This window comes from Argentina silus, assembly GCF_951799395.1.
Source record: "Argentina silus genome assembly, chromosome: 4".
NCBI classification, from domain to species: Eukaryota; Metazoa; Chordata; class Actinopteri; order Argentiniformes; family Argentinidae; genus Argentina; species Argentina silus.
This window is the reverse complement of record NC_139658.1, coordinates 14,469,414-14,485,958: the sequence shown is the minus strand read 5'-3', so window position 1 is coordinate 14,485,958 and position 16,545 is coordinate 14,469,414. Positions and strand designations below refer to the sequence as shown.

General features: G+C 40.3%; 2 protein-coding genes across 2 annotated transcripts; both read right to left on the bottom strand.

Annotated features, from left to right (window-relative positions):
* Nucleotides 1-1,990: 1,990 nt before the first annotated feature.
* Nucleotides 1,991-8,674, bottom strand: tmem128 (transmembrane protein 128). The gene is made up of 5 exons (XM_083667592.1): nucleotides 8,536-8,674; nucleotides 5,872-6,004; nucleotides 5,377-5,538; nucleotides 4,336-4,445; nucleotides 1,991-2,258 (listed from the first exon to the last, which is right to left on the bottom strand). The coding sequence occupies exons 1-4, from the start codon at nucleotides 8,633-8,635 to the stop codon at nucleotides 4,346-4,348; spliced, it is 495 nt and encodes a 164-aa protein (XP_083523718.1). The 5' UTR covers nucleotides 8,636-8,674; the 3' UTR covers nucleotides 1,991-2,258; nucleotides 4,336-4,345.
* Nucleotides 8,675-11,897: 3,223 nt separating this feature from the next.
* lyar (Ly1 antibody reactive homolog (mouse)) lies at nucleotides 11,898-16,510 on the bottom strand. The gene is made up of 8 exons (XM_083668113.1): nucleotides 15,947-16,510; nucleotides 15,683-15,797; nucleotides 15,444-15,551; nucleotides 15,202-15,285; nucleotides 14,112-14,448; nucleotides 13,809-13,874; nucleotides 12,408-12,493; nucleotides 11,898-12,128 (listed from the first exon to the last, which is right to left on the bottom strand). The coding sequence occupies exons 1-8, from the start codon at nucleotides 16,066-16,068 to the stop codon at nucleotides 11,991-11,993; spliced, it is 1,056 nt and encodes a 351-aa protein (XP_083524239.1). The 5' UTR covers nucleotides 16,069-16,510; the 3' UTR covers nucleotides 11,898-11,990.
* Between the last annotated feature and the right edge of the window lie 35 nt (nucleotides 16,511-16,545).

Genomic DNA, 16,545 nt, shown 5'->3' with positions numbered 1-16,545 from the left:
TTGAGGGTCCAGGAGAGGTCCTCAGAGATGTGGACACCCAGAAACTTGAAGCTGGTGACTCGCTCCACCTCAGTCCCGTTGATGAGGATGGGGGTGTGTGCGCCAGCTTTAGACTTCCTGAAGTCCACAATGAGTTCTTTGGTCTTCTTGGTGTTGAGAGCCAGGTTATTGTCGTTGCACCACACTGTTAGGTGCTGGACCTCCTCCCTGTAGGCCGACTCATCGTTGTTGCTGATGAGACCGATCACCGTTGTGTCGTCTGCAAACTTAACAATGGTGTTTGAGCCATGTACAGGTGTGCAGTCGTAGGTGAAGAGGGAGTAAAGGAGGGGGCTCAGCACACAGCCTTGTGGAACGCCGGTGTTCAGGGTGAGGGTTGAGGAGGTGTGGTTGTGAAGCCTAACAGACTGCGGCCTGTTGGTCAGGAAGTCTAGAATCCAGTTGCAGAGGGAGGGGTTGATGCCCAGTTGCCTGAGTTTGGAGATCAGTTTGGAGGGGATGATGGTGTTGAATGCTGAGCTGAAGTCAATAAACAGCATTCTCACATAAGAGTTAGTCTTGTCGAGGTGGGACAGGGCGGAGTGAAGTGCCGTTGAAATGGCATCCTCTGTACTCCTGTTCTGCCGGTAGGCGAATTGAAAGGGGTCCAGTGTGGGTGGTAGGCAGGTCTTGAACCGTGTAAGCAGCATATGAGCTCTATAGGCAATGCAGTATAAGCATGTATTAATAGTAACATTAGAGTAAATAGCAGAATAAATATGGAATGCCGTTTGAACAGTATAAACAGGTATGTACAGTATGTACAGATATGTGCAGTGTATTAACAGTAGTATTAAAAGAAAAATATAAGGATATGTGCATTATGAACAGTATAGACAGATTATGAACAGTATAGACAGATATGTACAGAAGAGCAATGGTATGTAGTAAGAGCAGTGTGTACAAGTGAGGATACAGTATGTACAGTTATAGGAATACTGTAGGGTAGAGTAGTGCAATTGTCCGGGGGGGGGGGGGGGGGGGGGTGCAGGGGTTGGTAGGTTGTCACCTAGGTGCAGAGTTGGAGTTCAGTAGGGTGACAGCCGCAGGGAAGAAGCTTCCTCTGAACCTGCTGGTTTGGGTGCGGAGAGACCTGTAGCGCCTCCCGGAGGGGAGTGGGGTGAACAGTCTATGGTTGGGGTGAGAAGTGACCTTGACGATGCTGCGTGCCTTACGCAAGCATCGTTTGCCCTGGACAGCCTCAATGGAAGGGAGTGAGGAACCGGTGATGCGTTGGGCAGTTTTCACCACCCTTTACAGTGCAGTGCTTTTATGTTTATCGAAGACTAATAAGTCCATGTGCCTTACTGCAATCTTTCCAATCATCCCCAAAACAAGCAGCCAACAGCACACTCATGCTCATGCCCAAAAAGGATGCATTTAGCTTCTGAGACAGGTCACACATGACAACTCACAACTTGATCCTATAATATCCTGACGAATAACTAATACTGATTCAATTAAATTCCAGTGCCAAGGACACATTTTCAGCTCCACACCTGGTTATAAAAGGCCTTATTTTTTAAAATGATAACCAAATGTCAAGTCATTTATCATTTCCCATACAGGAACCCAATCCTATTGTTTTGTAGCCTGTGACAGTGATAATGAAGCCATGCTTGTCAACTCAGGCTCAAGTATTACTTGCCATAAAATTGGGTAATTTAGAATTTAGGTGAACCATTCCTAAGCATAATATCTAGCCAACATTTATTTTTCGTTTCTAGGTAGAGTTGTGAGTTGTCCTTACACCTCTGAAGTCTGTCTAGCCTACTTATAATTAGGTATCAGCTAGATATGCAGTGTTTTCTCTGGAACCAAGACACCCCAGTTAAAAAGCAATTTAAGCATTAAAATCTGTTGTCAGTTGCAATGATAGTGACAATTTCTACTTTTTTCTTTACAAATGAGTTTTTCAGGACACAGAAGAAAAAAGGTTTTGACATGAGCTACAAAACATGGTTTTATTTCGAAACAATGTTTATTTAAAAAAAAGTTTGATAAGACATTTTACAGCAGTTTCTTTACAAAGTTCAGCTTGCTGTAAATAAGGCTGAGACTCAAATGTTACAAATAAATTAACAGATCTAAAAAGCTTTGGTAGTTGTGCAAATATAAATGGTGAATGCTCTTAGTAAAAAAACAACTCCTGAATGTTGACATTATTTTAACAACACAAAGCAAGAACATCATGAAGTGAAGACTGTTGGAGGGTGGTGCTGTAAAAGAAACAAAAAGAATTCAGGTATGATGTTGGTTCCTTTATGCAGATGTGAATTGGATGGCCCACCACTTTGTTTACAACCTGAAATGTGTGGTGTTGTGGCTTGTAAAAGTAACAGACAGTTAAAGAAACACTTTAAACACTTAGTTCAGAATCTGCACCACTTGTTGTTTACGCATCTCCCAACTTTTCTGGGTTGTTGTGATGATAAACTGTCTCCCGGGTTACTTCTACTAAGCGCAATGCCATGTTTTCCACGTTGCATATTCAGAATGGTGGGCTAGCCAGTTCACAACTGCTGATAGGGCCTTAAATTACACAATAATCGGAAGAGCAAAGCTTCACAATTTGAAAATGGGCCAGGCTCATTGTTGTATATTTGAGTCTTCAATAACATTGAGGGAGAACCTTAAAGTTTCATTATGGAGGATTTTGCCTCTGGGGGTACTCTTGAGCCAATTAGGTCCCCTAAATATTTACATTTAAATCATTTAGCTGACGCTTTTATACAAAGCGACTTACAATAAGTACATCTGTCTAAGTAACTGAATCAACTATACAACAGTCATCTTAAGTAGGACCGAAAGAGATGGGTCTTCAGTCTACGGCGAAAGAAATAGTTAGAGAAATAGTTCGAAATAATGCGCAGAATAGGACTGTGACGATCATGACATTTTGGTAACGATTAATTGTCACGCAAACCGCCGTAGGGTGTGAAGAATCAGAAGGAAGCGCATTTTGAGGGAGGAGGAGATGGAGACAGTTTGAAAGATAGTGACATTCCATCTATGTAAAACCACTTACCCTACTGCTATTGATATCTATATATATTTACTTGAATTATCAATAAAAAAAAGAAAAAAAAATGTATGTATTTAAACAGTTATGACAGTTGTTTAAAAAAAAAGGAAAAAAAAGAAAATCACAGTCAAGGCCCAGATGCACGGTTATACGATTATGCCACAACTCGCTGGTCAAAAAGGAGCCCACCACCCAATGCCCATGAGCATAATGTTATTTTGCTCATGTTTAAAGTCCAAAACAAAGGATGTGGTTTGATGAGGCAATACGTTTATTATACGGATATAAGATTATAGGAGTATGATAACCATACACTCAACACAGCAAACATTTTGGGTAAACAAATAGCTATTAAACTTCTGTAGTGTACCTTCTACATTATTATTATTATTATTATTATTATTATTACACATGTTAAAGGTGAAGCATGTAGTTTTGCGTTGCTGCCTCTCTGGCCACATGATACATGTGCTATGTTTTCCAATAGCGGCAAACGTGTATATCCTTGTAAACAAACAAAACATAAAATAGGTATGTAAAGGTCAGGGGGTTATTCAAGAAAGTGGGATTAATGAGTAAGCGAGCTAACTTTAGTTAGATCTCCAATTAACTGGATGTTCTGTTCCAAAAAGAGTGCTCAAAGGAAAGCATCAGAAACTATGGTAAACAAATCCAGAGAGAACCTACTATCTTGCATGTTAAGCTAATCTCTACAGGGAATTTGCTCTCAACAAACTAAATCAGATTCCCTCCCTTCTGCAAGGATTGTCTACAAGATCTGTCAAATCAATACATTCCAAGATTTAAGTGCACGTAGATTACACATACAAAAAGGACTAGAAAAAAATACCGTAAATGAAAGCCTATGTAAAGCATGAAAGTGTGATTACAGTCATTAACGCCGATGTTGCGTATACACATTTACATTTCAAGTGACTATACCTTGGAAAAGAAATCATATTTTTCTTAGAAAAATGTACCCTTTTGACCACGTACAAGACTCTTAGAGGAGCAGAATTTCAGTATTTACAGACTTTCCTCAATTTTAAGGAACTTAGAACTTACGCTGGTGTAGTTACAACAATTGACAAGTATTTTATTTTATATAGGATCTCTTGTTCAAGACAGCACTTTCCTTTGTGAATGTCGCAGACATTTTACCTGGTGTTTAAAGATATTGTTGCCTATATGCAACATTGGGCATTAAAGGGTTGAAGATAAAAACTACACACTTGACCTTTAAATCCATCTGTACTGTATTTGTGTCTTACCTTTTACTTTTCATCCAAGCATCGATATGAGCATCACCACTCCCATGAACTGGGTGAAAAGGATGACGGGGGTGAGGAATGACCACACAGGCCACAGTGCTATGTTAAAACTGGGGGGAGAACAAAATGCTGAGTGAGACCAATAATTACCTTCTCCAGTGGAGTAAAATGTAATGTGGAGAGGGTTATATGTGTTAGATGGCAGATTCTGACATGCTTATACAGTGCCCCCAGTAAGTATTGGGACAGTAAAGCATGTTCTATTCTTTTGACTCTAAACTCCGACAGTTTGGATTTGAAATCAAAGATATATTGACACATTGGTTTCACCATTTATGAATGACAACACTTTCCCTATTTCATTGGTTATGGTTATCAAAAGTATTGGGACAATATGGTTGACTGGTGTTTCTGGTTAGTCAGGTGTGTTCTGTCACATCATTTGCAGGCAGAAATAAGAGCTGTCAATGTCTAGTCTTAAATCTGCAAATGCAAAATGCAAATCAGAGACCCTATAAAAACAAAGATATTAATTCCAAAATTACATGAACTATTATCCTTGCATTAAGATGAACTCAATTCAACTTATTGAGTGATTTGTTGATGACATTTTTGCATTTTAGCTCATTTTAAGTGCGTCATAGCAAAGGGTCTGAATACTTATGCACAAGGTATTTCTGTATTTCAATTTTAATAAATTTACTGAAATTTCACAAAAAAAAATCGCTTTGTCATTCTGGGGCATTGTGTGTGGATTGATGTCAAATTCTTTTAATTTAACCAATTTTAAATTTAGTCTATAACAACAAAAAGTGGAAAAAGTGAAGGGGTCTGAATACTTTCCAAAGGCACTGTACGTAGATGTCATCAATGACTTTGTAAGTGATTGGTTCATAATGGCATGACATTACCAATTTAAAAGTGTAACATTTCGAATATACTGTACTGTACATATACTGTATATGCTGTTGGTCTCTGACACTCAAGCATAGTAAGATGGAAGGATAAACTATATCGCCAGACACTCGTAAGGACTTATACCTGCATGACGCTGCAATGAAGGCTGCTGTTGTGATGGGGGCAATAGCAGGGTACTCTTGGTCGTAGTGCTGTATGCCCTTGAACCATTCCAAGTACCCAATGCAGAAGGTGGCCAACGATAGGCATATTCCAAGCAGTACCACACCAACATTGAACCACCAACTGGAAAACAAGTTCAAACAAACCATGCATGACAACTGGCATGTAACAACACAATGTTAGTGAGCCACCTCGTTTAGAATGTTCAGTGTATGAACTATGCAGTCTTCACAAATGCGTTTTTAAATGGAGAATGCTGAGTCTTCATAAACAACAATGATTAAAATGAGATCAATATCCTGGAATTCTTTTCACAACAAGGAACAAGCACAATGAAATTGACCAAGCTCTTCTTTGGTCACAAGCCTAATTCATATTCCTGACCTTAGAAGACCCACTGTGAGTTTAAAAAAAAAAAAAAAAAAAAAAAAAGGTTTCTAAATACCACCACAATACCTTTTAATATCATCACTCTCCATGATGACTCTGAGGAAGTCCATGTAGTATGTCAATCCAACAGACGCCACAATCCAGAAGACGGAGTGTCGATTAATACGAGGGAGAGGCTTTGTATCTTTCTCCTCTTGACCTGCAGGGATGGATAGTGGGTTTGACAATCAACTAAATTAGTCACTGTCCCACCCGGTCAGTACCAAGTTAAAATTACTGGCCCGGAGGAGGAAATTACTGATCCAATAATATCATTACACAGGGAAGCAAAGGGTGTACAGCAATTTTAACATACAATTTATCAAAGTAGGTAATCCTACAAGCGATATCTAGCAACTTAAAACAGATGTTGCTGAACTGCTCTTACACTGACCAACAACCAGCTGCTTTTGGAGTTGCTGGCTCCCAGAATTTTCACACGATTTGACATGATATTGGGATGAAACTGTGTTGGGCGAGTCCGATTAATTACTTCCCAGAGATCCAAAAAGTTATGGTATTTATCTGATTATTAGCATTCATATAGGCCAAGAATAACCTTGTCTCTTTCTTCTCAACTTGTTCGGAAAGCCTGGGGACATTCGAGGCAGAAAATTGCTACAGAGGGGCGGAGACCTGTAATGTGCTTGCCACACACCCAACCAGTCAATCGGCAGCTCAAAACGGAACAGCCAATCATTTTCACTGATCCCCACGTGGGTAGTGTTGCAACAACCAAATTATAATTCCAGGAAAAATAAAACCACTTCAGCCATGTCCATTTTCAAAAACATAGCTTGCTACAAACATTAGCTAAGTTGATTGGCTTTGAGCAAGTGATGTTTCTAGAACAACAACCACCTCCCCCTTTTCGTTATTATTGAAAAGATCAAGTTAGTCAGTTAGCCAATCAAAACGTGACCTCTTGCAGCTGCTTCATAATTTTCATTTTCATAATATTTCTTAATGGTTTTACTGGACTCGGGCCACTGGCTTGGAGGATTCACTCTGCCGGAAGGCTTGTACACCAGAGCCGGCCAGCAGGTGAGTGTCATTGTCAAGCCATGATTAAATGCATGATCTATTGGTCAGTGGTAATGCATTGTATTACTATATTGTATGTTTATATCAAGTAAAAAATTGTTTAATTGGAAACTGATGATGCCCTCACACTAAAGGCGCTATATAATGAAAACTTTATTTATAGATCACATTTCATAAAAATAATAAAAAGACAATGTGACAAAATGAGGAGTTTAAAACAGTAAAAGCAGAGAACAAGTCAGGACTGTAGAGACATATACATATATATATATATACATATATATATACATATATATATATATATATATATATATATATATATATATATATATATAGGCGTATTTCCAACACATCATCATCATCATCAACAGTTAATAGTAATTTAGATGTTTTTTCATGATTAAAGTTGCTATTGACTTTTACATTTCAGACAGTATTCTTTGGGATGATACAGCGTAACAGGCCTCACTGTGCTACCCTGAATGCCACTTCAGTTCACCAAAGAACCGGTCACTACAAATGCCAGACAAGAGCACACAAAAAGGTTACAAAATGGGATTGAATTTATAACGGAATATGAGATTTATCTACCCTAATAGAATGCATCTCAATCCCCACCTTCTAGGTTTAAGAGCTTTTAGGATGAAACAGATATGGCCCTTTGAGCGATAATCTTACTTTTTGGAAAGCTATTAATCTCTATAATTTAGCAGTTGATTAAAAGTATCAGAGACAGCGGTTGGCTGGTGAAGTGGACGAACTACAAGGTCTGTCCTCAGCAGAGTTCACAGTGAACTCTGTGCCCTTAGGGGCCAGGGGAGCTCCAATCTTCTCTATTTGAAATTAGGTCTCCAGTACCTGAATGCAGCTGTCATATACTGGTCAAATGTCAAATGTCCACTGGTGCAGCCATTCCACTAAAAGGGTAGGTAGAATTTATTAACAAAATTAGGGGGAAATCTATAAAATGTATGATGCTGCAACATGCCATCACTGATGGAATCAGCGTAAAACAATAACCTGGTCCATCCAGTCAATGTTGGGTTCGCTGTTTTATCCAATGCATATCAGTTTACAGGAGCATTGGGCTGAATCGTGGGTGCAGTGCAAAAGTATAGTTTTGCAACTATCATGTTGCGACCAGTGCTGACACAGCACTTGCACACAGGCTAGTCAAAACAATCAAGAATTAGTGGCGCACTGCCCAGTTGGAGCCACTAGATAAGACAATCGTGCTCTGTCAGATGATGATCTGCCAACTAAACCTCCTTTATGATGACTCATTGTGAGCTGTATTATTGTTATGTGCCAGTTGCAATAGAAAGTAGACAGAATGGGACTGAACTTGCAAACACTAGTTTGTGGCTCGTTCTTAGCTATTCAAAACCTTCACCAACATGGTCCCAGTATAGCTGGATTGTCTTTGTTGTAAGGATAGATAAGCAACGATGCAGACATTAACAAGCAACGTATTACTGACTAGCTAATATGTTGAGAACTTGTTGTAAAATAGATGTAGATGTATCTGTGTGCTAGCTAGCAACAACTCTAAGCTGGCTAGCTAACTACAGAGTAGAGAAGGCAAGTTTGTTGTTCGTACTAGGCAGCTAATACTCGGGGGCACCTCTATATCGACCGTAAACTTACTCTTTTCGTCGCTCTCAACAGCTGAAACTTCTTGCATGAGAAGTTCAGCATCCCTCTTGAATCTATTTCGTAGATTTACGAATTCATTGTCAGCGAGCATCTTGAATATATCAGACTCGTCTCTGCTGTTTAGCTAACAGTTTGCTTCCTGCTTTAGCAAAGAGTCCTAGAAAAATGACGTTCACTTAAAGCGACAGATGTAGTTCACCGCAGTTGGATCTAACACTACTGTCAAGTAGTGCACGATGCAAATCCAGTCAGCAAGTCCCCTGCATCCTTTACAAAAAAAGTTGTCAAGAGTTCAACAAGTTGATAAAATCTCAAACAATCTCGCCTCCTACAAACTGAATCTCTTGAGGTTAGGGGTTAGGGTTGGTAATGATTAATTTGGCAATAGCCTATGTATTTTTCCTTTGGTGGTAATGCCTAAGAAGTACACCTGGAGGCTTAACAGACATGTCTAGAATATTAAATCTAACCACAGGTAGGCTATCTTGAAAAACAAATCTACCGAATCGGACACATCGGGCAATGCAGCACTGTATTCTCATGGGTATTGGAGCTTATCTCATATGTATACATTTACATACACTTGGCGTGAATGCTACACTGCACAGCAACTTGAGTCCTGTCCCTTTGCCAGACTGCATCCCTGCAGTAAAATAAGGATGTGGGGAGGTGGGGGTGAGAGGGGTCAAAGAGGTGGTTTAAAGAGGTCTTCTAAAAGATGACTGTTGCTACTCCACGGTCATTTTGTATGTTGTTGTTGTAATGCTAATTGAGGTTGTCTTCAATCAGCACTTGCTATTTGGTACTCATCAAAGTAAACAAAGAGAAATAATCTTGGCCCTGTAATATCAGTGATTAAAAAATGTGAAAACATTATGGTGGTCTGGTTACTAATCCCTTTAACCTCTGGATTGTTCTGCAGTGTGACTCCTGTAAACACTTATTGTGAAATTTTGCACAAATAGATTTGGTGGTGTACTATTACCTTTGTTTTTATCATATCTGTCACCAGTGGTGAAAGTTAAATTAATTTACCCTGTGGGTTCTCCCACTGCCCGTCACTCATGAAACCCATTTGTTATGGAGGAACTGTTTTGTCCTGACTTTTACAATCTCATTGCATGCTTCGAGGGAGAATCCATTACTTACTCCAGGGGCTCATTTGGTGTACAGATTCAAATCATAGATATACATAGAGGTATGTACACTCACCGAACACTTTATTAGGAACACTATACAAATACTGGGTAATACCTCCCTTTGCTCTCGAAACAGCCTCAATTCTTCGTGGCACTTCCACAAGATGTTGGAAACATGTCTGATGATGACTGTTGGATAGATGATTCACTTACTTAAACAAATGTATTGTTTTAAGTCGTTTTGGATAAAGGCGTCTGCTAAATGCCATAAATGTAAATGAAACATTCCTGTGAGATTATGGTCCATGATGACATCACGCAATTCCTGCAGATTTTTCAGGTGCACTTTCAAGCTATGAATCTCCCGTTCTACCACATCCCAAAGGTGTTCTACTGGATTCAGATCCGGTGACAGGGAAGACCACTGAACTCATCGTCATGTTCATGAAACCAATTTGAGACGGCTTTTGTTTTGTGACATGGTGCATTATCATGCTGGAAGTAGCCATTAGAAGATGGGTAAATTATGGCCATGAAGGGATGCACATGGTCAGCAACAATACTCAAATAGGCTGTGGCATTCAAGCAATGATTGATTGGTATTAACGGGAGTTCCAAAGAGTGTCAAGAAAACATTCCCCACACCATTCCACCACCTCCACCATGAGAAGGTGTACAGGTGTTCCTAATAAAGTGCCAAATGAGTGTCCATCAATGACTCAAATCCAAAGATGACCACCCCCACAATACTTGGTGGAGTCAGCAGAAACAGTATAGTATTATTAATAATTTCTGGCACACCATCTATCATAAGCTCAAATAATCTTGCCACACCAAACGCTTTAGTATACAAACTAGTTGTCCTGAAGGTGGGATCCCAAACAGGTTATTCTGTCTAGCAACATGAACAATGAGTATTACTAAGATATCTCTTACTGCTGTGAGTATTCTGTGTGGTCTGACTTGAAAAACCATCATTTTACTGCAGGCCAGAAAACACCATTTTAATACTTGCAAACTTGAGTAACAGCTTTGCTAATACCCAAAGTATGCAATATACAATTACAGGTAAGCACAGCGATGAATGAGGATCAGTATTAAACTCTGTGGGATTAGCAGAGCTTCATAAAGCTGGGGAGATTTCCTCCAGCATCTCCCAGAGAGAAAGAGAGAGAGAGAGTGAGTGTGTGTGTAGCAAGTGTGTATGTGTGGCAAGTGTGCGCGCGGAGTAACAGGCTGCTCATTCTAGCAATGGAAAATCAGAGAGCATTAAAACTTCACCTGAGGCTGACACCAATGTCTTGATTCTATGGAGCTTCTGTGTACCTGGCCAAGTGAACCCCGTTCGGAGTGCCGAGGAATGTGCATTAGCCCCGTCCCGTGTGAGAGTCAAATTCACCTTAGGTGCACCTCTCCCCTTCCCTCCCCCCCTCAACATCCAATCCCGGAGATAAGGTACCGTTTCCCAGCCTTACTGCAGGATGGAATGTGAAGGAGAGTCTGTATCCTCCACAACTGCCATATATCATCCATATAGCACAAAGAGAACTCTAGCTAAGTCTTGCTCTTAGACCTACTGTATTTAACAGGATGCAGACAATGTAACCATAAACAAACAAACCACAACTAAACAGATACATCTGTTTTATTTCTAACATCCCATCAAAGTAAAAAGCGAAACCATCTTATGCTGACCAAGGAATTATTTCCTCCAGTCTTTTCACAGAAGGGTGCTTTGGGCATCTATTGCAGTGTACTGTTTAAGGGCAGTCTTTTGTCAAATTCAAGACCACCTGAAAAGAGCGGTTCCAATGAAAAGCTGACTGGGAGTGCATTGCACTCACATTGCATCCAAAAAAGCAACCCGCACCATGAATCTAAAGTGAACCGAACCAGACTACCTCCCTAGATGGTCTCAACTCAGTTCGCTTCAGAGGGGTTCATTTAAAACATTCACATATCCATGACAATTTTTGTGAACCGACCTGAGTTCGGAAATTGCCTGAAAGGGTGAAAATACCTTTAAATACTACTTTCTAGATAAAAAGAAAACACACTTTCTTGGTGGAATACCATTATCTGCCAACATATCTTGATCATAAAATGATGAACTACACCTAAGCAGTCAGTAGAGTAAAACACCAGCATCATCTGCGGCTTTTTAGAACAGTTGGAAAGCACAGGCATCCATTGAAACAAGAGTCTCACTCATAATTGGTATTAAAGATTATTTAGTCTTTGAGATTATGTAATCTTTACAAAAAATAGACAGACCATAGAGGACGATGAGTTGTGGAATTTTCAAGTCTACTTTACAAGTCTAACTTTTTCTTTCAATACTCTAAACTTGGGGTTGCCTTTAATCTTCTTGTTGAAGGTTGCGAGCAGGTCCTCTTCTGATTTGAAATTTCCTTCCCCAATGAATGAGTAGTAGGCTGCCAAAACCTGAAGGGGAAAAATTATGAATTGTGCCATAAATGACAACAATTCCCTTATTAATTCATTATCATGTAATATCACTATTGTAGCCAGAGGGGCATACAGTAAAACAGCAGAACAAGCTACTCTTGTAGCAGGTTTATCTGAACCATCTCTCAAAGGTGGAATTAAATGGGGGGTGGCCAAAAACACTGACCTCTAACCATTTGTGTGATGCATAATACTTCTGCAAAATGTATTAAATAAAAAATGATATAAACCAATATCAGTTGGTGATTAACCTACCTTTTTCCTGAGTTTTTTCACCGAGATCCCCTCTTCAGGAGATTGTCTCAAGACCGCCTTTATTGTTCCCTTCCAGTTGAATTTACCTACGTCAAACAAGATCATGATCATCAAACATGCATTGAACTTGGAGTTAACAGTGATTGTGTCACTTAATGTTTTTATGGGCCTCATCAATTATTTCACAGCTGACGTCTGTAAATGCTTTCAGCCTGCTGTGTGGTCTCCCTTCTGTTTTATGTTTGATGTGTGTGATTGTTTGCTACCATCTTTGGAACAGGACTCTTTTGTAAAGGAGATATTTTGTAAAGGAGATATTTTTCTTTATGGTTTATCAGGGTATCATGTTCAGCTGATGTTCATCAAATGTTGCCTTAAACTGGATACTGAAAAACAAGTAATCAGCCATCTTCTATTCATACCCTAAGTGCAATTCACCACAATTCAGCTCTGAGGTCAGAGAGTGTGGAGGTGTGAAATAGGCATTGTTGGAGTGAAGACAAAAAAGAAAAAACATCTAATCAGAATGCAACAACAGTAAGGTCACACATGATGTACTCAATGCAGGCTTCGCTAGAGGGCTGCCACAAAGAAAGGAAGCAGGGACAGGCTGTACTCATACCTGGGGAACACAGACAATGAAGCACCACCCTCTCTCTGAGGATATGATGAGCTCTTGTAACGCAATATTTGATCTGCCCTACTTTTAGGTTCTCTAATTACCATTGGTTCACAGTATTTCTTAAAACATGGTGCCCATTAACAATTGTTAGTGGGAAATGTAACCATTTCTGCACTTATATTTCACAAAAGGAAAAGATGATGAAAGTCATGTGTTAAGTAGTTTAGGGGGTTGTGTTGGCCTGCCTTTGTCTGCTGTGATACGATTAGTCCTAGTGCCCCACCCAGGCATTGTCCATCTAGCATTGTAGTCTCAAAAAAAGAGAGGGACGGGGTATTTCATTACATAATTATCTCACTGAATACAGCCTAGTGTTGGTATTTGGTTGTAACAACCAGAAAATGTTATACAATTTCCCTTGCATACTTTTTGGGAGCACACAATTCAGTAGTGTCTATTAATATGCATAAAGAATGTATATAATATACATAATGTATCACCGTATTTTTTTTTTTTAATCTCAATTAGAAACCTTGCATAAATAAAGGACAAATAAAATAAATACATGTTGGATATTAACTAGTCACTATTTCCAAACGCACATTCGTACCTTGTAGCAAATCTTGTCATTTACATGCATCAACACTGCCCCCTAGTGGCCACAAGTCACAAATAGCTTACTTGCTTTGAGGTACGGAATCACATCAATAAAATGGCCCACTGTAAAAAGTGCATGAAGACTAAAACTAACGCAATCAACCTTCTCAGAACTACAGTACCTTTGGAACCTGCTCCATCTTCAGCATCCCCCCCCTCTTCCTCTGTTGCCTCTGTGATTTGGTCATCTGGTAGGGCAAAAATGGCAAAAAGAAAATAAGCGGTTGCAATGTCTCAAGTATTGCAACAACCGTAGAGTCTTGTCACATGTCACATGCAGTTGCATGTTTAGAGCCATTTGACCCTGGCCTCTAGGTCAATAGTAACACTGTTTTGTAGAGGTCGGTCACCCACAACCTGGGTTATCAAATAATATCCAACAAAACACAGAGAAAAGCTGAACAAAATTGTAAGTAGCAGTGTACCATCTAAACTGTTGTTTTTACTGTTCTTGCATTTCTTGGTGGTTGCCTGATCTTCTGTGTCACTCCCATTTTGCTCTCCGTCCTGCTCAGAGCTCCTCTTTCTCTTCTTCTCCTTCCGTGTCTCTGTGCTGGTCTCCTCACCCTGCTCCTCTGTGCTACCGTTCTGCGGACCTTTCACTTTTTTCCCGCTCTTCATCTGCCGGGCCTCTTTGCGTTCCCGCTTGTTAAGTTTCTTCTTGTCGGGGGCCGGCTCCTCTGACGCACCGTTCTGATGTGGTTGTTGGCTCCCGTTAGTCTCGGCCTTGCTATCAGCTGCTGGCTGCTTGGGCTCCTCTGTCTGTTTAGGGGTTTCAGGTGCATGTTTAGATTCAAATATTCTTATTGAACAACCCTGCAATCAAGTGTCCTACCCAGTATTAGTATAGTGTTCCTAATAAAGTGCTTCGTGAGTGTATGTTTGAGTGACTTCATTAAAGTGTGCCATTTACGGGCTTTGACCTGGCCCATGCGGACCTCACAACTGTACGTATGGTGGGGTTGGAGGCTCCCCTATGTTGGCTGCCATGGGGATTCACTCCTACGGGATAAAGTCGTCCTATGGGCAGTCTTAACGTTATCCGATTCTCTCATTGTGAACCTAAAGTCCTCTACCTCATACTACCCAGAAAGATGTGTTTCCAATCACAACATATACAACTTTAATCTGCCATTTAAGCCGATACCTACCCAACGATACATCCTCACACACTTCTTGCGACTCAGTTCCCAAACATCCTGTAGGATACCTGTGTACCTCCCAGGTATCTCCAATTCCACCCACAAAGGGTGGAGGCAATTAGTTCAGCGATTGGGATTGATTATGCACGCTGCTGAAAATCTCTGATGAGAGCGAGTATGTGGATACTTTCAAAACTGGGATAAGTGACGCCGAAACAGGCAAGGGCACTCATGGTTGAATTAAGTCGCAAGCTCCGGCAAGCCACTACAACAACATTTATGAAATGAGATGGAGTGTTGCATCAGAGCTAGGCGTTGACCCATCACATCAGTCCAATCAACGAACCCTCCTTCAAAACATCAGCCTACTCACGCTGCTGGATGCTGTTGAACAGATGTCCCACACCTGGTCATGCAGAGTAGGATTGTGGATTTTCAGGCTGTTACTCATCCAGTTCTGAGTAGGGAAACATGTGAGAACATCAGAATGACCCCGAATTGTCTGCACTACTACAACCAGACCAGGCTATAGACAACATAACAAGATACACGTTCAAGCATAAAATGATCGAGAACACACATGCTAAACAATATCCTACAGTGGATGCGCCTTACCTGGAACTTTGCCTTCTTTCGTGGGACATTATCATAGGAACTGACTTGGTTAAGCACATCCTTCAACTTGGCGTTGATTCCTGGTTTATTCATGGCGTCTTGAATTCTCTATAGGGGGAAGAAAAAGTTTATCTTTAGTTAGTTAGTTTATCTTTAGTTAACTTCCATTAGTTCATCTGTACACTGTATGTTCATATGCAGATAGAGGGGAAAATCAGATAATAGATCTTTTCATTTACCTGAATCCATTGTTGCTGTTTGACATCGCCTTTGTTTGACTTGGCCTCATAGCCTTTGCCTCCGTACTTCTGATCCTCACTGATGCATTTGATATGGTTCTTATAGTCGTTACCCCTGTTTGAGGATAACAAAGGATTAGGACACACGAGAAAAAAGCAACTTCATGAACATGACAATGAGTTCAGTGTTGACAAATTGGCTGTTGAGCAAGTAAAGCAACTTCAACAGAATACAGTAACTAAACAACCATGTTGATCACTTACCAGAAGTCTTTTCCGCAATCGATGCATGAGAGAACTTGACACCCACGGCACATATTAACGTGCTTATCGACTTGGGCTTTCTTCAGTGATTCACCACACGCATTACACGTGAAGAAGACCATGTTGAATCAGACTTAAAGACTTAAATCTTGTGCGTTAGTTGACTAAATTGTAGCTAGCTAGCTGCAGGCAAATGGAATGTGGCCTTAAGGAATACCTGGATATATCGTTAAATGCAACCGTATCTAACTTTAAAATGAGCTAGCTCTTGCTACCGGCCTATGACGAATTGCTGGTTAGCTAAATGTGCATTCCAAACTGAGACACATGCGGCAATGCTAGCAAGCTAACATCATTCAGGGTAGCTAACTTATAAGGCCAGGTCAAGGCAGCAAACTGTACAGCGTTATCCAAACCCCTAACGCTACTATCCGGGGAAGTATCATTCCCATAAGTAAGGCATTATTAACGTCAATTACAGATGTTTCAACGAGCGATCCATGTTTCGCTACGTTCGTCAGTTTCTTCCTTCCAGCGAAGTTTTCAAAACACACGTGATTGTTTTCGGAAAGGAAGTGTTACGTTGTTTACATTCCGAG